We start from the raw sequence: 23,583 nt of genomic DNA, 5'->3' as shown, positions 1-23,583 counted from the left end.
GCACGCTGTTTTTTTTAATTATTTATTTATTTATTTTACTGCACAGTATAGACACGCCCACCGGCTGCTGTGATTGGGTGCAGTGAGACAGCTGTCACTCAGCGTGGGTGGCGTGTCTGACTACAACCAATCATAGGCGCCGGTGGGCGGGGAAAGCAGGGAATACGAGATTGATTAATGAGCGGCCGGCATATTCAAAGTAATTGTTGCCGCGTATTCTCTGCACAACTGTTCCTCGCCGCGCTGGTGATCGGGGAGCGGTAAGTATGAGAGAGGGCTGCTAACTTCAGCCACTCAGGGGATTAGCGGTCACTGGTGAATCCTTCATAGGTGACCGCTAATCAGTACGTGGCACACAGACAGAGCCGCGGCATGACAAGTTCACCCGAGTTCATTCTCATCGTGCAACTCTGCTGTCAGCCGACATGTATCAACGACATTGTGCAACACACAAACGGACGTTCCACACGAACATTCCACGTACACATACACGGACATTTTACACGTACACACGGCTCGCATACGCCATCACACGGATGCCATACGTACCGGAGAAACGCCCCAAAAACACGGAACACGGACCCGAAAAACGGACCGTGTCACACGGACGTTTTTTTTGCGGAAGTGTGTTTTAGGCCTAACACGGATTCTGTTAAAATTACAGGAAAAAAATAGGAATTCTATCATTTGCGTCAGTGCCATATCCTTCTTCTAGCATAGAATAACTGGAAGCAATGGAAGCAATATTCAAGGAAGCAATATTTCACGGAAAAAGAAAGCAAAACCATAACTGACAAATCCCTTGGTAATTATCCACTAATGGAAGCTATTACAGAGCTCTTAGGGGCTGTCAGTGGCTCTGAATAGCACATAAATCTGAACTGCTATTAAGAGTTACATTCCATAAAAAAGAAGACTTGTGTGTTATTTAGTATTGTCTGTGGGATGATCAATGTTAGAGAACGACAATAGCACTATGTTCTAAATTATGGTAACAATAATATTCCTGGTGATTGCAGGGGGTGAACAGGTTAATAGTAAAATTCCTGAAAATCTAGATCTAAAACTGTAACAAGTTCTGGCTGCATATTTAGAATCACTGCCTAACTATCCCAGCATATACTTGCATACATAAAAAGAGCTTTAGGAAAAGTATTTCTAAAGATCCTTTATGATATGCTAATCAGCGTCCACCCTCTTAGCATGTTAGCACGCCCACAGGGGCGTACTAACTTGCTATTCAATGCCCAGTGTCATCAGCATAGACACTCGTACCTGTATCCATTGTCACCACCTCAGACGGCAGGCTTAGGCTCAAAGCACTTTCAGTCATGTGCACTAGACCTCTCTGAAGCTTGAACCTGTACATGTGCATCTGTACCGCCCCGCTCTCAGCAGCCGAGCTGCTCGGATCCGTACCTCCTGTGGGTGGCTCGAAGGTCTCCGGACCCGGGGGCCTCACGGTCACTTCAAATAAAAAGGGGTAGTGATGGGATGGTGGATTTAGGACGTGTATGTACAGGTAGAGCCGTACGGCGTTTGTGACCCCACCCACGGTTTGTGGTGATATTGGATACCACTGCTGCAGTTACGGGGCACCCGGGGGATATGTTGTGCAGCAAGTTGTTAACCCCTCCGTGGGCAGGGATGGTGGCCCCGGGACCTATTGGGGGTTGGCGATGCAGGGAGATTGGCAAGCGCAGGATGCTGATATACTCACTATTAGAAACACACACGAGTCTCTGGTAAACCAAGGTGATGGTGGCCGGTGCCCGCAGCTGGCTGCGTTCGGGTTCCCCCACCCGGCCGGTGGTCTCTGTCTTTCTCCTGCACCTGTGTAAGATGGTGGTCTGCCTGTGCTTGCAACTTCAGGAGTCCGCAGCTGGCTTATGGTTGCCTAAGGAGCCCTTTGCCCGCAGATGCTGGCCCGTGGGATCTCTGAGCCATGGCGGTGGCCTTTTTATCCTCCTCGGTGGGCTGTTGCCTTCAGTCGGGACTTTTGGGTAGGACAGGACCTCTAGTCCTGGCCGCAATGAGTTAATTAGCTAGCCCCCAGTCGCTTATGGACCTAGTTTCAGGGTCTGAATACCCCCTTTGTGCTCCGGTTTCCGAGTCGGTTCCCCGGGTCGGTGCCGGCAGGCCACTACCCTGTCCCGGTCCACCTCGGTTCCACCGAACCATCTTTCCGACTCCTGCAGACGAGATCGCCATCTCCCTCTTAGCCAAAGGCACCAGGGCTCCTACCCTTGCACCTGTTCAACTTGGGTTCTTGCCTCTGCTGGAGCTGCTATAAAAGGGAAGAGAAAAGGTGCAATAAGGTCTTACCCGATTTACTGGGTGAAAATAATAAACTCAATGGCATGAGTGAGTGCCTAAGCAGTCCAGCAGCAGCCCCGTTGCAGAGTAGATCATCAAAAGGGAACTGGAGAGAAACAGGTTTTTGCCGCGCTGAAGACCATCAGTGTCATACAAACAATTCTTTTATTTCATTCCTACGCGTTTCGGAGACCCCAACTGTCAACTGCACACAGCTCCAGCCCACACACTTCTCCAACTTGAACTCTCAAACTACTCTCTGAACTTTCCCGCCCCAGGCTGTCTAAAACTCCTAGGTGGGCATCTTCCAACTGCCTGGTTCCGCCCCCTGGTGTGTTTATCAAGCCCTGAAGGGGTGACTAGGGTTTTGTGGTTGGCTGTGTGTTACCTGTGAGGGAAGGGTGTAATGCGGGGCCCTATTTGTGACTACCTGGCCCGGCCAGGGCGTCACACATGACCGAAAGTGCCGGGACTTCTGATAATGCACACTGAGCCTAAACCCAACTTCTGAGGCGGTGACAACGAACACAGGAAGGCACATCTATGCCGATGATGCTGGGCATTGAATAGAATGTGGGCGTGGTAACATGCTAAGAGGGCAGACTAGTCGGGGGAATTAACGCCCTTGCGACTAGTCCCCTAGCTCATTAGCATATCATAAAGAATCTTTAGAAATACTTTTTTCTAAAGATCTATTTATGTATGCTGGGATAGTTAGGCAGGGATTAGATATATGCACCCAGAACTGCCTGTGGTTCTGGGTGCATAGGGGACCCGACAGGTAAACTTTAATGGTAGCATTTCTAGTGGTCCTGGTAGTGAACGGCTCAGTGGTGATCCATCAGTCCTTGGTAATCTACACTGTGTGCAGAATTATTAGGCAAATGAGTATTTTGATCACATGATACTTTTTATACATGTTATCCAACTCCAAGCTGTATAGGCTTGAGAGCCAACTACCAATTAAGTAAATCAGGTAATGTGCATCTCTGTAATGAGGAGGGGTGTGTTGTAATGACATCAACACCCTATATAAGGTGTGCTTAATTATTAGGCAACTTCCTTTCCTTTAGCAAAATGGGTCAGAAGAGAGATTTGACGGGCTCTGAAAAGTCCAAAATTGTGAGATGTCTTGCAGAGGGATGCAGCAGTCTTGAAATTGCCAAACTTTTGAAGCGTGATCACCGAGCAGTCAAGCGTTTCATGGCAAATAGCCAACAGGGTCGCAAGAAGCGTGTTGGGCAAAAAAGGCGCAAAATAACTGCCCATGAATTGAGGAAAATCAAGCGTGAAGCTACCAAGACGCTAATTTTCCACCAGTTTGGCCATATTTCAGTGCTGCAACGTTACTAGAGTATCAAAAAGTACAAGGTGTGCCATACTCAGGGACATTGCCAAGGTAAGGAAGGCTGAAAAATGACTACCTTTTAAACAAGAAACATAATATAAAATATCAAGACTGGGCTAAGAAATATCTTAAGACTGATTTTTCAAAGGTTTTATGGACTGATGAAATGAGAGTGACTCTTGATGGGCCAGATGGATGGGCCAGAGACTGGATCAGTAAAGGGCAGAGCGCTCCACTCCAACTCAGACGCCAGCAAGGTGGAGGTGGGGTACTGGTATGGGCTGGTATCATCAAAGATGAACTTGTGGGACCTTTTCGGGTTGAGGATGGAGTGAAGCTCAACTCCCAGACCTACTGCCAGTTTCTAGAAGCCAACTTCTTCAAGCAGTGGTACAGGAAGAAGTCGGTATTGTTCAAGAAAAACATGATTTTCATGCAGGACAATGCTCCATCACATGCATCCAACTACTCCACAGCTTGGCTGGCCAGTAAAGGTCTAAAAGATGTTCATCTGATCTGAACCCCATAGAGAACCTGTGGTCCCTCATAAAATGTGAGATCTACAGGGAGGGAAAACAGTACACCTCTCGAAACAGTGTCTGGGAGGCTGTGGTGGCTGCTGCATGCAATGTTGATCGTAAACAGATCAAGCAACTGACAGAATCTATAGATGGTCGGTTGTTGAGTGTCATGATAAAGAAAGGTGGCTATATTGGTCACTAATTTTTTAGGGTTTTGTTTTTGCATGTCAGAAATGTTTATTTCTAAATTTTGTGCAGTTATATTGGTTTACCTGGTGAAATCAACAAGTGAGATGGGAATATATTTGTTTTTTATTAAGTTGCCTTATAATTCTGCACAGTAATAGTTACCTGCACAAACAGATATCCTCCTAAGATAGCCAAATATAAAAAAAAAACCACTCCAACTTCCAAAAATATTAAGCTTTGATATTTATGAGTCTTTTGGGTTGATTGAGAACATAGTTGTTAATCAATAAAAAAAATCCTCTAAAAAACAACTTGCCTAATAATTCTGCACACGGTGTATGGTGGTACTAGGATTTCTGTCAATCACCCTAAAAGACCAAGGTAGTAATGGGGTAAGTGGTTAAGCACCTTGTGTTCTGGGGTAGTGAAGGGATTATTATTGGTAGTGTTCTGTGGTAGTGAAGGGGTTATAACTTCTTTGCTGTCTAGTGAAAGAGATAATAGAATTTCCAATGACAGAAAGGAGTAGCATATCTGTGAGAATGGACAACCATTTCTGATCTGTGAGGGTCCAACTGACAAGTCCCCCGCCAATTATGAAAATGAATAAGCTGCAGCACTGGCTTTGGGGTACAGTCCCTCCAGTGTTTACCTGTACTGCACCTCCTTCAGTTCTTCATGGAATTGTAGCACGTCTTCATTTATTGCCCCCCTTCTCAAGAATGGTAGGAAACCTGTCGGTTTATAAACTAATGGCCTAATGTGGGTACCGGATAAATAACATAAAGGAGAAGAATAATGGTTGAACACAGATAAAAACATTCTGAAGCTGCTTGATTAATCTTCCTTTTCAAAAAACATTTTTTAATGTGAATGTAATAGGTTTGCATTGTACTTGTATAAAATCTTATGTATTACAGTATGTGCTATAATAGCAGAAACAGACATAACCATTATCATTTTATCTATATTTTATATTAAGATTTCAGATATTGAAAGCCGAATATCAGCTCTCACAGTAGCCGGCTTGAATGTCTCTCCATGTGTACAGCTTACAAGGAAACGTGACCAGCAAAATATTAATCAGGTAAGCCAGGATGGTGGATCAGTTCTGGAAATGTCCATGCAATATTCATCTAGGACAAAGAACACATTTCCAGATTATTAATTATTATCAGAGCAGTAAATTCGAATTATGTGTTAGGGGAATTTTGTGACTCCCTAGACACTATGACAGACCTGGGCAAACTGGGCTCTGTAGGTCTCATGTAGCCCTTTGGCTGTCCATGTCTGGACCATGAACAGCGGGGCAGTGAAATGTCAATAAGTAGTACGCCGCTGAGCTGCGGTGTTGGCAGAGTAAAATCAAGTAAAAAGTTAAATTGCTGCCAGGGTTCTCAGGGCACGAGTTTGTATTCAGGCAGGGTTATATTCAGGATTTAGAGCATGCGCGCACTAGGCGTTTTTCGCTGCATTTTTGCGCGTTTTTCGGGTGCATTTTTGTTCAGAAAACTGCATGACTTTGCTTCACCAGCAAAGTCTATGAGTTTTCATTTTTGCTGTCTGCACACAGCGGGGGTTTTTTTAGCTGCATTTTTGTGGTGCCCACAAAAACGCAGCATGTCAATTATTCCTGCGTTTTTCACCCATTTGAGTTTAATGAGATGTTCAAAAACGCAATGAAAAACGCAAATTGCAAATATAGCTGCGTTTTAGTGCATTTCTATGACTAAAAACGCAGCTATAAACGCAAGGGGTGGGTAGTACAGTGACGTGTACAGGAAGAGGATTCCTTGTGTTGGTAAACACAGAAGCGTGAATCCTCCCGGTACTGCCACCGCTGCTTCCACCTCCTGTCCGGCGCCATGTCCACTCCCGTCCGGCGCCATGTCCGGACGGGAGGTGGAAGCAGCTGCGAAATCAAAATTGAATAGTAGAGAAAAAAAAATCTCATACTCACCTGTCTGCAGACTCCCGGTACATGTCCGCTCCCAGCTCCTCTTCCCGGTACCGCCACCCCTGCTCCGGCTGTGTGCAGACTCCCGGGACACGACCGATAGCTGCAGGACCTGCCGCTGATCAGCTGAAACATTAACTAAAAATATATGGTGTGCACTCAGTTAATTGGAAAATTTTGAGGTGCTAGTGAGTGGACCAAGGTCCAGACTATCATGTACAATATAGACACTGCACTCTCTATTCAAAGAACGAGGTATATAAAGACCAACAAAATTGTTTTAGTTCAAAAAGTTTTTTTGTTTTTTTATTTTTATATTTTCAATGCTATAAGGCAATAAAAGTGATTATAATACATGTGGTGGGACGTTTCGGCCATAACACTGGCCTTCTTCACGCCGTATTACACTGGAAAAGGGTAAAAATAAGACAAAATCAATATACATGGAAAAACAGAGGGAAAGTAAAAGAAGAGGGTTTTTTTTACATATAACTACATATATACATTTTTAGGTAGTTGCTTAATAGTAAGGAATCTTAAACCATGTCATTATCAGTTCCTTAGACGTATATTATGCAACTCTATACAATAAGTTACCATAGATGTATTAGTAAAAGAAAGACAATGGTAACAGTAGTGAAGGTGGCAACATAGCACCTACCTCCAAAGAAGTGGGGGAAACTGGTTCCAATAGATGCAGGGAGTGTGTACAGAAAAATATAGAGTAGGGGGACACCTTAGGTATTGATTTTCTATAGGTCACGGAAGATAATTCCTGCAGGTAAAGGTAGACAGGATGAGATTAGAGTAAATGGAACCCCTGACTAAGGTAAGTATACCCAGGTGAGCATACCTGGTGGATACGGTGTCTCAGGGTATATTTGTTCTGGAAAGGTTTAGTGAGTGCATCAGCAGAGCATTTTAACTTATGGTTTCTGAAACATAGGAAAAGAGTCAATGTGGTTTAACCGGATAGGTTTTCAGATTAATGCCTAAGGTGCTTTGACCAATTACCTTGTGGTAGTGCACAACCTTAGTCCAGTATTTATTGGAATGGTGTAGGGATCTAGTCTGAATTTAATAATTTCAGATACGGGCTCACATTTTATGTCCTGTAAGGCAAGGAACATATACCGTTAGGAAGTGCATTATAGCCATAGAAAAGGGTTAACAAAGAGCAGGTGGTACCTTATTGGACTCCACATGTGGAATAAAGCTAAAGACTTGTACTGAAAGAGTCTTTGTAATGTGTAATTCCTATAAGACAAGATGGGCAGGGCAGATTCAGGATAGACTATTATACTTAATGCCACTAGTGTAGAATAAGGGGATATTATACCTTAGAGCCGTCCAGAATATTATCAACCACTTGCAGGAAAAGAGAGTACGCAGAAAAACACTTGCTATTATCTGGAAGAGGTAATATGTAGCAGGGTTGGATACAGGTACTGGGACATGTGAATCCTGATAATCTGGAGTAGTTTTAACCCAAAGTACATTACCTGTGTGATCCTTAAGCAGGAGATGTATGCAGGGTGAATTAAGGTGTCCCTCTATAGGATGGAAAGTCGGATTAGTGGAATGCAAGCAATGGTAAAGAAAGTGGTCCGGTTGGAGAGGTTGTGATGTCCTACCACGGTAGGACGCAACATCACAACCTCTCCAACCGGACCACTTTCTTTACCATTGCTTGCATTCCACTAATCCGACTTTCCATCCTATAGAGGGACACCTTAATTCACCCTGCATACATCTCCTGCTTAAGGATCACACAGGTAATGTACTTTGGGTTAAAACTACTCCAGATTATCAGGATTCACATGTCCCAGTACCTGTATCCAACCCTGCTACATATTACCTCTTCCAGATAATAGCAAGTGTTTTTCTGCGTACTCTCTTTTCCTGCAAGTGGTTGATAATATTCTGGACGGCTCTAAGGTATAATATCCCCTTATTCTACACTAGTGGCATTAAGTATAATAGTCTATCCTGAATCTGCCCTGCCCATCTTGTCTTATAGGAATTACACATTACAAAGACTCTTTCAGTACAAGTCTTTAGCTTTATTCCACATGTGGAGTCCAATAAGGTACCACCTGCTCTTTGTTAACCCTTTTCTATGGCTATAATGCACTTCCTAACGGTATATGTTCCTTGCCTTACAGGACATAAAATGTGAGCCCGTATCTGAAATTATTAAATTCAGACTAGATCCCTACACCATTCCAATAAATACTGGACTAAGGTTGTGCACTACCACAAGGTAATTGGTCAAAGCACCTTAGGCATTAATCTGAAAACCTATCCGGTTAAACCACATTGACTCTTTTCCTATGTTTCAGAAACCATAAGTTAAAATGCTCTGCTGATGCACTCACTAAACCTTTCCAGAACAAATATACCCTGAGACACCGTATCCACCAGGTATGCTCACCTGGGTATACTTACCTTAGTCAGGGGTTCCATTTACTCTAATCTCATCCTGTCTACCTTTACCTGCAGGAATTATCTTCCGTGACCTATAGAAAATCAATACCTAAGGTGTCCCCCTACTCTATATTTTTCTGTACACACTCCCTGCATCTATTGGAACCAGTTTCCCCCACTTCTTTGGAGGTAGGTGCTATGTTGCCACCTTCACTACTGTTACCATTGTCTTTCTTTTACTAATACATCTATGGTAACTTATTGTATAGAGTTGCATAATATACGTCTAAGGAACTGATAATGACATGGTTTAAGATTCCTTACTATTAAGCAACTACCTAAAAATGTATATATGTAGTTATATGTAAAAAAACCCCTCTTCTTTTACTTTCCCTCTGTTTTTCCATGTATATTGATTTTGTCTTATTTTTACCCTTTTCCAGTGTAATACGGCGTGAAGAAGGCCAGTGTTATGGCCGAAACGTCCCACCACATGTATTATAATCACTTTTATTGCCTTATAGCATTGAAAATATAAAAATAAAAAAACAAAAAAACTTTTTGAACTAAAACAATTTTGTTGGTCTTTATATACCTCGTTCTTTGAATAGAGAGTGCAGTGTCTATATTGTACATGATCAGCTGAAACAGTCACCTGACGGAATCAGCTGACAGTATAAACCCAGCGATGAGGCTGGCTTTTTACCACCTGGTCAGCTTAAACTAACAGCTGATGCGGTCAGGTGACTTCATCAGCTCATTACCACCAGCTCCTGCAGCGATCGGACGGGAGTCTGCACAGAAGTGAGTAGTTTGTTGGGCGTTTTTTGCACTGATGCATCAGCTGATTGTATAAACGGTGTTTCTACAATCAGCTGATGTGTCATGTGATTCACATCCTTGAACCTAACACATCATCTGATCGCTTTGACTTCCAGCAAATCGATCAGATGATATTGGATCTGGATTGGACGGCACGGGACCCTTGACCCAGGATTAATGCGGAGGGGGGGTGTTCTTTAGTTCAATAAAGATGGAGTCACTAATAGTGTTGTGTTTTATTTCTAATAAAAATATTTTTCTGTGTGTTGTGTTTTTTTTTATCTTTACTAGAAATTCATGGTGGCCATGTCTAATATTGGCGTGACACCATGAATTTCGGTCTTAGGGTTAGTTGATAATATACAGCTAGCCCTAACCCCATTATTACCCAGCAAGCCACCCGGCACCAGGGCAGCTGGAATACTTGGATACTGCGGACTGCAATTCACAGCGGGAGTGCCCAGAAAACTTGGGCACTCTGCACTGCATATTTCAATCCCCAGCTGCCTAGTTGTACCTGGCTGGACTGAAAAGTTGGGCGAAGCCCACGTCATTTTTTTTTTTTATTTCATTAAATTTATGAAATAACTAAAAAAAGGGCTTTCCTATATTTTTGGTTCCCAGCTGGGTACAAATAGGCAGCTGGGGGTTGGGGGCAACCCGTACCTGCCTGCTGTACCTGGCTAGCATACAAAAATATGGCGAAGCCCACGTAATTTTTTTGGGGGGGGGGCAAAAAACTGCATACAGTCCTGGATGGAGGATGCTGAGCCTTGTAGTTCTGCAGCTGCTGTCTGCTTTCCTGCATACACTAGTGGATGGAGCATGCTGAGCCTTGTAGTTCTGCAGCTGCTGTGTGCTCTCCTGCATACACTGGTGAAAGGAGTATGCTGAGCCTTGCAGTTCTGCTCCTCCTGCCTATCCCTTCAGCATACAGTCCTGGATGGAGCATGCTGAGTCTTGTAGTTCTGCAGCTGTCTGCTCTCCTGCATACACTATTGGAGAATGAAGAACATATTGAAGAAGGAAATGACATCAGACCTTTTTTTTTTTTTCAACAATCTTTAATGGCATTGGTCACTGATAAAAAAAAGCATAAAAACGCAGTGAGCAAAAACGCAGCAAAACGCATCCAAAAACGCACCAATTCGCGGTAAAAACGCATGCATTTTTTATGCATTTTGCGTTTTTGTGCGTTTTTTAGCGGCCAGAAATGCAGCGTTTTTGATGCCACAAAAAAAACCACCTAGTGCGCACATACCCTTATGGGTTTTCTCTACAGTTAGCTTGCTGAACTCTGCTACATTCTGCATCTAAAAATTTTATGTCACAACTGCACTCACTAAGGACACATCACTGAAATCAGGGTCTGTTTTCCTATATTATGCTGTTCTTACATGAATTAGCAAAAACCTGCTGACATTCACATCAAAGGTATTTTCCAGGCTTGAGGAAAAGTTTTGCACTGACTCTACATTACAACAGATTGGCATCCTGACAGTGTGAGTTACACATACTGCCAAGATGCCTCTCAACTGGCAGATCAAGTTGGCGATCATCTGACCGCCATTATAGATCAGTGAGAGACCTGGATGAGAATCTGGTTGGCATGTGATCGCTAGTATAAATACTGGAGGTTACGCAACCACCCACTTGATCTGGTAATTGAGGGGAATCCTGAAAGTGTGCCTAATTCACACTATGATTTGCCAATCCGCAGTCACACAGAAATTTATATCAAGTCTGGAAAAGCCTTTAATTAATTTAGAAAAATCTCAAATACAACTTTAATTTCATAATAATAAATGAATTTTTACATGTATTTAGGTTCATACAATAGACACATCAAGACAGCAAAGAAGAAAACTTCCAGCAACTCCTCTACAAGGTCGGGTTTTATTATTTGCATATCATAAATTGTAACTCAGGTCAGATGTTTGAACACTTTATGCGTATTACACCTTCTTTTTCTTCTGTACCTATAACTACATAATATAGATACTTTTAGAATATGCAAAACTTATTAATGTGATAGAGAAGTGAATGTCTCATTATCATAATTCAACTGTATAAGAGTCAAGATCTATTTGGAGTGACCACGGTAGAGTATGGCCATAGAATTCACTGACACTGCAAGATCTTCTTTTTCTATGTAACTAAACAGCAGGAGAAATCAGCTGTTAAAGGGATAAATTAGCTGGTAAAAGGGATCATCACATTCAAGTGCTTTTTGTATTTACATTGCTCTGTACTGCATGATTAATTACTTTTCATAACGGTGGTGCTTGGCATTGTGGCACTGTCACATTGGTACAAAGCTGCAATGTCCATAACAGCTGCTATGATGAGTACAGCATTGGGCAGTATGGACTATTACAAACTCACTAGTTATTAGGTATTTGGAATATTAGCATAAATCCCTAACTAAAAATAAACATTTAATGATGCTCTTAAAAGGTAAAAACCACAATTCAAATAGATAAAATAACCCGCTGCACAGAAGAGAGAGGGAAACTTAGTCCCTACAATGTCCACTCCCTCCTGCGCCCTACATAGCCGTGGAGGTTGGCACCCTAAGGATACGATGTGGCGCCCCCACTCACCGACGGCTGCCCCTGCTATGACCCTGTGAACCCCTACACACAAAGATACAGTAAAGTGCAGTGTGCATAAATAAAGTGCAGTGCATATATATAAAGTGATAATGTGCAAAAATAGGGTTCACAGAAACCTCCTCAAAATTCAGGAGGTCACTATTGTTCTCAATGAAAACCTATACCAAAGCAGGGACAAATATTACACTTAGCTTATTTCCGCCTCATGCCTCAACGCGTTTCCCCAATCCTTGGTTCATCAGGAGGCCGATACCAAAATCACGTGGCACCATACACCAGTGGCAGCCAACATGCTGCTAGATTGTCATGATGCTAAGGTAAGTAATATAGACTATTATTAACAAAGAGGCTTGATAATCACCGGTCCATTTAAACAGTTGAACATGGGTGTGCTGACTCAGACCTCTACCAATTTAATAATAAGGCCCAATACTTTAAACCTTGATAACCCCTAGACATATCTGTAGATTTTAATTGCTGAGACCCCCCAGTACCAGCTTAAAAGGAATTGTCCCACAAATAAAGTAAATTTTAATTAATGCATCTAGGAATGATAATAAGTTCCAAAACTGGATGTGATAAAAAATGTTCCTGTGCTGAGATAATCTTATACATGAGCCCCTGTTGTGTACTGTGTAATGGCCGTGTCTGACCGTACACTGGACTTAGGGGCACTTTGCACACTACGACATCGCAAGCCAATGCTGCGATGCCGTGCGCGATAGTCCCCGCCCCCGTTGCAGCTGCGATATCATGGTGATAGCTGCCGTAGCGAACATCATTATCGCTACGGCAGCTTCACATGCACTCACCTGCCCTGCGACGTCGCTCTGGCCGGCGAACCGCCTCCTTATTAAAGGGACGGGTCGTGCGGCGTCATAGCGACGTCACACAGCAGGCGGCCAATAGAAGCGGAGGGACGGAGATGAGCGGGACGTAAACATCCCGCCCACCTCCTTCCTTCCGCATAGCCGGCGTGAGCCGCAGGACGCAGGTACGAGATGTTCCTCACTCCTGCGGCTTCACACACAGCGATGTGTGCTGCCGCAGGAACGAGGAACAACATCGTAACATCGGTATTTCCCAATTAATGGAAATGACCGACGCTACACCAATGATACGGTTACGACACTTTTGCGCTCGTTAATCGTATCATAAAGGATTTACACACTACGATGTCGAGAGCGATGCCGGATGTGCATCACTTTCAATTTGACCCCACCGACATCGCACCTGAGATGTCAAAGTGTGCAAAGTGCCCCTTAGTCTGAACATACCACAGTTTCTTGGAAAAGGGACGGAAGCAAAATAGAGTATACAGACAGGACAGCACGGGATCACATAAGTGGTTTTCTGTGAGGAAAATCCTCTGTTGTTCTATCTGTATTCTCTCTTTTGCTGCCTCCCCTGACCCAATAGATGTGGTATGATCAGACCATTTCCCTGTACGGTCAGACACGGACATTACACAGTACATAGTAACAAGATTATCTCAGCACAGGGACATTATTTGTAACATGTTCAGTTGTGGAAATTATTATTATTCCAAGATCTATTAATTAAAAATTACTTTGCTCATGGGAAAACCCCTCTAACTCCAATAATTCATAAACTATCAGCATTAGGCATCTTATAGACATGCATCTGTCTCTTCAGATCCTCGGTTAGCTTGTTATACCAATACTACCTTTACCATTTGTCTATTCTTCTTGTTGAAATAAAGCCTCTGTTAATCCTTATTGGCCACATCACTACTTTCCTACATGATTGTGTGTATTTTGCTTTTTCTTCTCATCATTGAAACTTTATTCCTATAGGTTGGCTATAGTTATCTTAGTATGAGGACATGTGATGATTGTAAGGCTGAGGTCAGATGTAAAATTCACTTTGTGTCCACAAAATAGATATTGATTCATGATTTTTTTACATTTCTGTGAATAGATGAAGAACCTGAACTTCCAATAGTGACGGCATTGAAGTCATGTAACAGAAACTTTGTGCTGCAAGGATCTTTAACTCAACGAACTAGAGAACGGAAGAGTTCTGTCAGGGAAGTTATGGTATGTTAGTTCACTACAATATTCACTGGGCCATTCATGCTGAGCCTTATGGTGCAATTAGATATGAAGATTTTGTATCGTCATTTCACCTTTAACAATTATTGATCGATTACACAGAATTTGTATATTAATTATAATATTATTGTACTTCTAAAATTATATTATTTGCAGCAATTACGAAGAGTTGGTACAAATCAATTTGCAAAACATGGTGCCTTGGCTAAATCAGGAGCCTGAACATTGCCTCCTACCTCACAACATCCACAGTTCTTCTTTTGATTAGCCAGCCTGTTACAACGTCACATGTGTGTCATGTGGCGATGTGTTCCTCATCCCTCCCCGGCCTGTATCCATGTACTCTATGCCACATAGAGTCATGTATGTTGCTTTGTTGTTATTGTTCTTCTCAGCTGGGGGTGACTGCAATAGACAGACCTGTGGCAGACAATGGAGCCATGAGCTTCTGGAGACTTCTCCATAGATAGCCACATACTCAAAAGTGGATGTGAACCCTCCCCTTGAGGGGTGGATCCACAGGCACTGGAAAACATACTCTTGGTGGATCAGTCAGTTGAGTTGTGCGTGTGTTGAGGTTCAAGCAGCTGGGATATTTGCTGCGGCAAGACCCTGGCACTGGTGTGGGGATTTATGGAAGCTGTCATGTGGTATTGGATTGTGTCCCTCATCTGTTAGAACCATTGACTTCTTCCAAGGATTACGTCTACATGTTCTCTGGCGTCAGATTGCCGGGTGGCACCACCCGGCACTTTGAGGACTCATTGTGGACTCTTAAGAACATTATTGATATTGGTTGTTCTATGCTCCCTGCCTCAATAAAACTTGTTGAATTGTTCATCGGCCTGGTGTCCCTGCCTGTTTTGCCCCATACCCTGTCACAAGTCTTGCTGCAACAATGACATTTCACCAGACCGGTTAATCAAAAGAACACATAAGGAGATTGGCCACAGATTACTGAATTGGCTGATGACTGGGTTTTATAATTTTGATTTGCACCAAGTCTATTAACATGGTACCAGCAGCACATCTGTTGCTTACAAAGGGTAATTCACTGCCGATAACAATTATTGTTTTTGCTAGGATGGACGATCAGATGACATGAGAATTTTGCATTATGCTTGTTCATCAGTATTGATAAACGAGTACTACCATACTCGGGTGCCTGGGTGCTTGCAAACAGCAGTTGATGCTTGGATGTGTGCAACTCGATGGAAGTCAGTTTCGGAAAATCTTCTGGAAAAATGCTTTAGTTCCCCACTGACTTGCTTTGTACTCGGGTACTCAAGGCACGCCTGAACAAGTATTAATTGCTCGTTTTGAGTACCGAGCACCTGAACATGGTAATACTCACTCATCACTATTAATCAGGTGCCATTTTTACACAGTTTCTAATCAGGGACCCACAAACACTCTATATGATAATATATGGGGGTAAGTGTACTATAAGTCACAGTTCAAGATATTAGCATAGTTTATTTTAGAGTTTTTGCCAGGTCTAAACTTACGACCACTAAAGCATTCTAAAGGTTACAATTAAAATAAATACTGTAAACTTTCCAAAAATAGTCTTACTTGAAATAAATATATCTCTTAGTATCTACAGAGTATTTTGTCAAAGAGGTTGTCCTCTATTTTACAACTTATTTTGTATGGGCCTAAGGTGGTGAAATAAAAAAAAAATTCTAACTTTCCATAACAGCACTATTCCGCTGCACATAAACAATGTCACGTGGCTGCAGCCTTCATATTCCGTTCCATGTAAAGGCTGCAGTTTATCAGCGGCCTCTGAATTGCTGCAGCCATCATTTATTATTATGACATTGTTTATTCCAGGAGAGCGGCATGGACACAGTAACCTATCCTGGAGGTGGGAAGGTGAGTACAGTATCTTTTTTTATTCCCCATCCCGGGCCCATAGACAATACGTTTTAAAGTAGGGAAAAGTTGATAAAAGCTCCTCCACATTCCATTAAATATTCCTTCCCTTTTGTAAGTCTGTCCTTCCTAGGGATACCTATAAATATGATTTATTTCTGTTTCACAACGTATGAAAAGCTCCACTAAGGGAAAAACCATCCTCAGAGCCTTCAGCAGTGAAAATGTTGCTGCTCCACTGTCTTGATTGATGTGTACGACGTCCCCTGTCTTCCACATCTAGAAGTATGTCTTGTGCTTGCTTCCTCCACTAGAAGCCTAGCACGTGTGCCTTTTACAATTTCACACTGCTTATTCAGGCTCTTAACACATTTGATGATGTGTATAAGCCAAGCCTTGGGTGAAAGAAATAAACACAAGAGAGTCTGAGACACCGGAGGTAATAGGGAAAGAATTGGAATCCAAGCGCTTCACTTTCCTGCTACTACAGATTTAGCTCCTATCTCCTCCAGATATCATATCCTGACAATAGGGCAAAGAAGCAAGACTCACAGACCAGTATTTCTTACTCCGTTAAAGAAGCCCTCCCAACAAGTATTATTTTCACTAAAAATGTGTATCTGTATGTAGTATGCATGCCTTAGTATACTCTCCCATCGCCCCCTTCTCTGGGATTCAGCGCCGTTCTGCTCCTCTTCTGAGTAACGTCAGAACTCTTCAGACCCATCGGGTCACTCTATTCTCTATGTGTGAGCCAGAAGTCTAATTTACAATGTAGGTCTATGAAGCCTTGTTCTGACACTCCATAGACTTACATAGTAAAAGTCACTTTCGTGTCACACAGAGCGCAATGTGACCCGGATTTGTGCAGAGCGGTGTCGTCACTGAGAAGTGGAGCAGAACGGCGCTGAATCCTGGAGAAGGCAGCAATGGCTGATTATATTAATACAACGACCACTATATACACATGTACACGTTTAGTGAAGAAAAACTTAACGGGAGGGCTTCTTTAATAGAGATTATTATTGCTTAATTACCAAGTTTGGAGCAGCTGTATAGCCTTGGTCTTGGTAATGCTAGGTGTCTGACCTTTAGAATAACTATTCTCTCCCTCTGTGTTATTAAGCCTGAATATACCATTGCTAATATATTTGGGTCCTTTTCCATTATTTCCCCAGAAGAAGCCTAAAAAAAGTAAGGGGAGAACATGTAGGGAAAATGAAAACAACTACAGGGTGCATTAGGATGAAGCAGCAAAAAATGTAAAAGTAGTTACAGGGCCACCCTACTTAGGGAGTTAAGTGCCACCCCACCCTCAATTTGTGGTAAAGGGTCATAATAAGACAGAAGACAATCAATGAACAGATGTCTGTGAATCACAGAAATACTTTCCCAATTTTATCTCAATTGAGAGCAAATATATATATATATATATATATATATATATATATATATTTCTATGCAGTATATATATATGGCTGTAGAAATGTATACATTCATTTGTGGTATGGCACATGGGACACATATTTTATTTGTTGTGGGGATTTGTATAGACCTAAATAAAATAAAACATTTTGTGTGTTTTCCTGTACCCACTTACTTTACCAGAAATTACTAAATCATCTTGGGCATAGCTAAACAGTGAACCAGCATTATTTGGGGGGGTCGAGGGTCTAGGATTATAACAAGAGAGTAACTTGTGTTAAAACTCGGATAATGAAACAACATATCATCAATATATATTTTTCTAATGTTTTCAGGAACCCACTAAAGGATCCACCGTAATGTATTAACATATTTCTACTGCCAAAAAAGTATAATGCCTAAGGCGTACACAAGCGTGCCTTCCTTTGACAGCCATTTTGTTCTTCATAATAAAGTGGAATCTTCTGTGATGTTACAACGGATCCTTGTGTGATGTAACAACGCCTTCGTTTCCTGGCTTTGTCCAGATACCTCACCAGGAATGGTCAACATTATGGTCTGCTAAGTGGAACTCTGCCTTAAGTAGTTTGGAGACACCGGGAAAAGGTTTTTGAGTTTCAAGAAAGGCTCTGTGTTTTATTATGCACTTTTTTATTTCCGTCCTGATACAGTAATGTGCTAAAAAGATCTGTTTTGTATCTTAAGTTTTGATGTGTTCATACAGTATGCCAAATGAAGTGTGAGAGCAAATGTTTTGTTGTAAAAGTGTATTTCAAAATGTGTCTGATGAGTCTTATATTGTTACCATGCTATTTTCTACTTTACTCAATTTGACTAAGAAAAAACAATTTGTAGTGTAAATTAACGATATGGTCCCATAATTAATTTTTTAGTAATTATCCCCAATACTTGTTGATTTTAGCAGAAAATAAATTAATTTAACCAATGCAAGTAGTAAAATAAATACTCCTGGATAACCCCAATCTCTTGCAATGGCACCATCCCGGTGATGTTGACGCTGCTTTTTCCAACATTGTTGTGTCATATGACCCCTGCAGCCAATCAGTTGTTGCTGACTGACAGTCTTTATTATTTTGTCAAAGTGGATGTAACCTCTGAAGAAATATTAATCACCTGCAGCCAGTCAGCATGACACAATAATGTTACCAACTAGGTACAGCACTGTCGACAACCCTTTAAGCCTTATTCTTCTTTATGACATTACTAGACACATACAAGATTAATCATACTGCATGTTGCAATTGATAACAGATTAATATATTTTAAGACCATACATGGGTATGAAATAAAAAAATTAAAGACGTTGTTCTTATCAACAATCAGCTGCATATTTTCATATTGTAACCACCACGGAAAAGAAACTGTGATCTGCTTACTTGTGATGGGCAGCTTAAATTTCCTAATTTACCACCCACATGCCTGTGATGATTCAGACATATGCCCTGATTCAGCCATTTCACCAGAATTCGGGCTCCAATTTGCTTTGAAAAGTTGCAATAATTTTGTGCAATTCGAAGCTGTGCAAAAAAATTGTGACTTGATGTTTTCACGCAAAACTGGGGTTGGCAGGTGTATGACGTCAAAATGTTTCTAATCTATGATGAGCTGTGACATTACTTACCTATAAATTAGAACATTTACTGATCATTGAAGAGCTGCCTCAATGGCTGTCCAGCCTGATGTTCAGCAGAATCTCTCTATACCTGATGTCCATCAAAGGAAAATGTAAAGAGAGGGTGGTTCCTCGTGTTAAAATATTTGGCTTGAGAACCTTTTTTTTTTCTACTGTGATTAACAAGGATCTGCTCAAATACACTCATGGGGAAAGAAGGGGGTTTTGTTATCGCTGTCTGATGGCACCTGCAGGATCCGTAGTTAACACCTTAAGGCCCCATTCACAAGTTCATGAAAAATGTTTGGGTTTTGCACAGCCGTGTTGAAGGTGGTTATGGCTCATCTATGTGCCGTGATTTTGGCACACTAGTGTTCACCGTGTGCTATCCGTGATAGCATATGGAGAGCATGAACTTTTTACTCACCTGTCCCCGGCGCTGATGTCCCCGATGCTAATGTCTCCGGTACTGCTGTCCCTGGTGCTGATTTCTCCAGTGCTTCCGCAGTGCAGTAAATATTCATGAGCATAAAGAGCAGTTCTGGAAGCAAGTGACAGCAGCACAGAAGACAGCAGCGCAGGAGACAGGTGAGTATAGAAAATCATTTTATTTCAAAGACGCGTGTTTTCTCCAGTACATGTCACACTGATGTCAAACGGAGCACACCACTGTGTGGTCCGTGTGACACCCATGCTGCCAAAGAAAAACAGACTTGTCTCTGTGCGGAGCACACGAACATGCATGCGCTCTATATGGACACACGGTCCTTGTGAAAAGACTGATGTGTGCGCAGACCCATTGATTTTAATGGGTGTGCGTATGTCCATGTCTCCGGTACGTATGAAAACAGACGTCATACATACTGGAATCATTGACATGTGAAAGGGGCCTAAGAGACATAGTTTCACCAGGAGAGCCAAAAGTATTATGATATGTAGAATAAAAACACATTGAGGGTGTTCCTGGATATCTGAATATCACATTGAGAGCAAATGGAAAATTCATTGAAAAGACTAGTGTGCAATAGAAAATTTTCCACTATCCTGACATATTTTGGGTTATAGTTCCCCTTCATGAGCCTGTACATATCTGTAAAGTCTGTTGAAGAGGAGATGATTATTGACAAATATTTTCCTTTATTTTGAATTTAATTTAGAAGGAAAATATTTTACTGCGCAGTCATGATAAGCGAGCACTACCATGCTCGGTACTTGTTAAACGTAGGGATGGGCGAATCCGAACTGTAAAGTTCGGGGTTCGTACCGAACATATAGTGTTCGTGCACAAGGTCCCAAACATGAGTTTGGTGTTACAGTTCGGGTCCAGTTCAGGTCCAGGGGCTGTAATCCAAAGGCGAGCATCTCTTCAGCTGTGCTACATCTGTGGTAGGAGACAAACAAAGGTCTGCTCACACAGACGAGCAGAAGATGCTCGTCTCCCTTTGGACTACGTCAGAGGGGTTTCTTTTGGGTAATAAATATGGAGTCCTAAATGTCTTCTGTTTTATTTCTAATGAAAATTCTTTTTCTCTGTGTTGTTGTTTTATTTTACTGTTAAAATAACAGATAATCACAGATGCTGTAACAGAGTGGGCGTCTGTGATTGGATGCTGGCATAACCTGAAACCAGCCCATACATTCTAGGTTACTCCAACAGCCAATCACAGACACCCATTCTCCTTGACAGCATCTGTGATTGGCTATTAGTTCTTTCACACAAATAGTAGTGTAAATAATTTTAAAAAATGACGCAGTGCTCCATGGTACTTTTGATTCCCAGCGCAGATAAAGTGGACGGCTGCGGGCTGCCACCCTCATCTGCCTGGCTTTACCTTGGCTGGCAAACAAAATACAGGGAAGCCCATTAATTTTTTTTTTTATTTAAAAAAATAATTAAAACAAAAATGCGTGGGCTCCTGCCATATTTTGATCGTCAGTCTGGTAAAATCAGACTGCTGGGGGCTGGGATTCTCCGCAGCCCGCAGCCGCCCCTCGAAATGGCGCATTGTTTCTTAGCGCCATTTCCAGGCACTTTACCCGGCTCATCCAGCAGCCCTGATGGCGATGGCATGCTGAGTAATAAAGGGGTTAATACCAGCTTGGTATTCTCAGCCCGAAATTCATAGTGTCACGCCAAATTAGACATGGACACCATGAATTTCTAGTAAAAAGAAAAAGACAACACATAGAAAAAACTTTTTATTAGAAACAAAAAAAAAAACATTTAGAGACTCCATCTTTATTATAAGGAAATCCTTTGTTCAAAGTAGTCCACAGGGAGAGCAATGTCAGCTCTGCTTCATCGCTCTGTACAGACAAACCTCTATACAGAGCGAAAAGCAGGCTGACAGTGACAGTCAAAGATCAATCCATGGCTAAGCCATGGACTTGGGTGAACCCTGACGTCACCGCGAACATGGACTTTATAGTTATGGGATGGGGCTGGGTGGTCTTTAAAATAAAGAATATGTACCGCTCAAAAAAATAAAGTGACCACCAAAATACAAACTCTTTGTCCAAGTGTTCCCTTTATTTTTTTAAGCAGTATATAATCTTTATTTTACAGACCACCCCACCCCATCCCATAACTGTAAAGTCCAAGTTCGGGGTTCGGACGCAAGTTCGCGTTATCTCAGAACTCGAACCCGAACATTGGGAGGTTCTCCCATCACTAGTTAAGAGCAGTTGGATGCTCGGATGGTTGTGGCTCGAGTACCTAAATATAATGGAAATCAATAGTGATCTTGAGCATTTTTTCTGAAGATTTCTTGGAAAAATGCTTGAGTCTCCCATTGACTTCCATTATATTCGGGTTACTTGACTCATGCCCATCCGGGAATCCAACTGCTCTTAATGAGTACCGAGCACTGAAGCATGGTAGCCCTCTATTGCGCAGTCATCTCTTCAATGAACCTTCCTTCTGCTCTACAATCACATCCAAGTATGGAGCAGCAGCCTCAGGGTGTTTTATTTTTCTATCCATACCATAGTACTACTGATGTCAGATTGGACAGGAAACAAACCCTGTACAACCTCTTTAAAATGGTCAATAAAGGAGAAAAGTCAACACTTTTTAACATCCAATTAGGGGGTCCTGTCTGGTTGGAGAGATTGTTGGTAAATATGCAATAACCGAAATCTGATATTTAAGTCTCATAGTAGTGTTACCAGTGTGAAATGGGGCGTTTATAAATGAAGGTTTGGTGGGTGTCATAAAGCTAATGTGAGGTTGTTGGATGGGGGGAATAATTGCCTATTTATATACGGAAAGAAGATGAGTCTCTGTTCAATGTAAACAAAGTTAGACAATCATCATCGGGTTTTTTTTAGGTGATCATAACATTTATGAGCAGGATGTAGAACCAATGTTAGAAATAAGGCGTTTTGATTCGACCCAATTTGCCCGAAATTCCGTTAAAGCATACACATACCATCTTGTTCTCTCTCCTAATAGCATTTAGATATTTAAGGACAGGAGTTTCAATGATGCCAACTTTTGTGGTTACTATAAATTTTATGTGTGATTGAGAGATTATTTATCTGATCTGAATGGAATTTGATTAGCCAACGCATTTTGCCCTTTGTTACATTGTTGCTGTAGAATGGCTCACATAAAAGCATGTAATGAAGCTACTGTAGTGTACTAATGTTAAATTTTCAGAAAAAAAAATATGTACTGTGTAAGCACTGCAAAAAAATCATCCATTTATGAAGACAATTTATTTGTGCCAAATGCGTGTAAAAAGAGTTTACTGTTCAAACACAGGTATTCTATTATATCACCCGAAGAATTATTTTGCCATTAAGTGATTCTTTTTTGTTTTAGTATTTATATCAAGATTAATTTTTTTACAAATGAAAGTATTTTAAAGGTTATATAGAGTAAGACTATACGGTAAAATCTAAGAGTAAGATTATACGGTAAAATCTAATCAATTTGAAAAATCTACGTACGTGTGTTTTCATGTCACCTGTAGAATCTGTTTAGGATGAGATAAGAAATGTGAACATTATGAAAAAAGGCTGGATAAAAGAAACTGATGTAACTAACTGCATGTCAACTGAAATTATTATTGACAAAAAATTAAAAGCCTTGATTAAAAATGCAAACTTCAGAAATATAAAAATTTACATCAATAAACATGTGTCTGTATATTTATTTATTGGATGTACCATGTAGCTAAAACGTGGAAAAAATGGTTTGGGAATGTATGTACCGTATGTTTTTGTAATGGTCCTGTTACATGGACCAACTGGTTGCACTAAATGACCACCGATCGGTAAACCTTTACCAATTGGGGGTCATATAATGGTCTGTTTACACAGGAAGACCACAGTAAATGATGCAGGATCTGTAATAGATTGCTCAGTGCACAT

General features: G+C 41.6%; 1 protein-coding gene across 3 annotated transcripts in view; it reads left to right on the top strand.

The window, feature by feature from the left end:
* The window catches only part of MYRIP (myosin VIIA and Rab interacting protein), an 812,272-nt gene extending 788,925 nt beyond the window's left edge, over positions 1-23,347 (top strand). For 2 of the 3 annotated variants that reach the window (XM_075315190.1, XM_075315188.1), the window contains exons 14-18: positions 5,357-5,461; positions 11,408-11,468; positions 14,137-14,255; positions 16,107-16,148; positions 17,909-23,347. In XM_075315190.1, coding sequence (XP_075171305.1) covers positions 5,357-5,461; positions 11,408-11,468; positions 14,137-14,255; positions 16,107-16,148; positions 17,909-17,941 — 360 coding nt within the window. In that variant the 3' untranslated portion in view covers positions 17,942-23,347. The remainder of the gene's footprint in view (positions 1-5,356; positions 5,462-11,407; positions 11,469-14,136; positions 14,256-16,106; positions 16,149-17,908) is intronic. The other variant, XM_075315189.1, reaches the window with a different exon arrangement.
* The last annotated feature ends 236 nt before the right edge of the window (positions 23,348-23,583 follow it).

The sequence above is a fragment of the Anomaloglossus baeobatrachus genome, chromosome 6 (assembly GCF_048569485.1).
Source record: "Anomaloglossus baeobatrachus isolate aAnoBae1 chromosome 6, aAnoBae1.hap1, whole genome shotgun sequence".
In the NCBI taxonomy this organism is placed as follows: domain Eukaryota; kingdom Metazoa; phylum Chordata; class Amphibia; order Anura; family Aromobatidae; genus Anomaloglossus; species Anomaloglossus baeobatrachus.
Note: the sequence above shows the minus strand (reverse complement) of the source record. Positions and strands in the feature narration are given on the sequence as shown.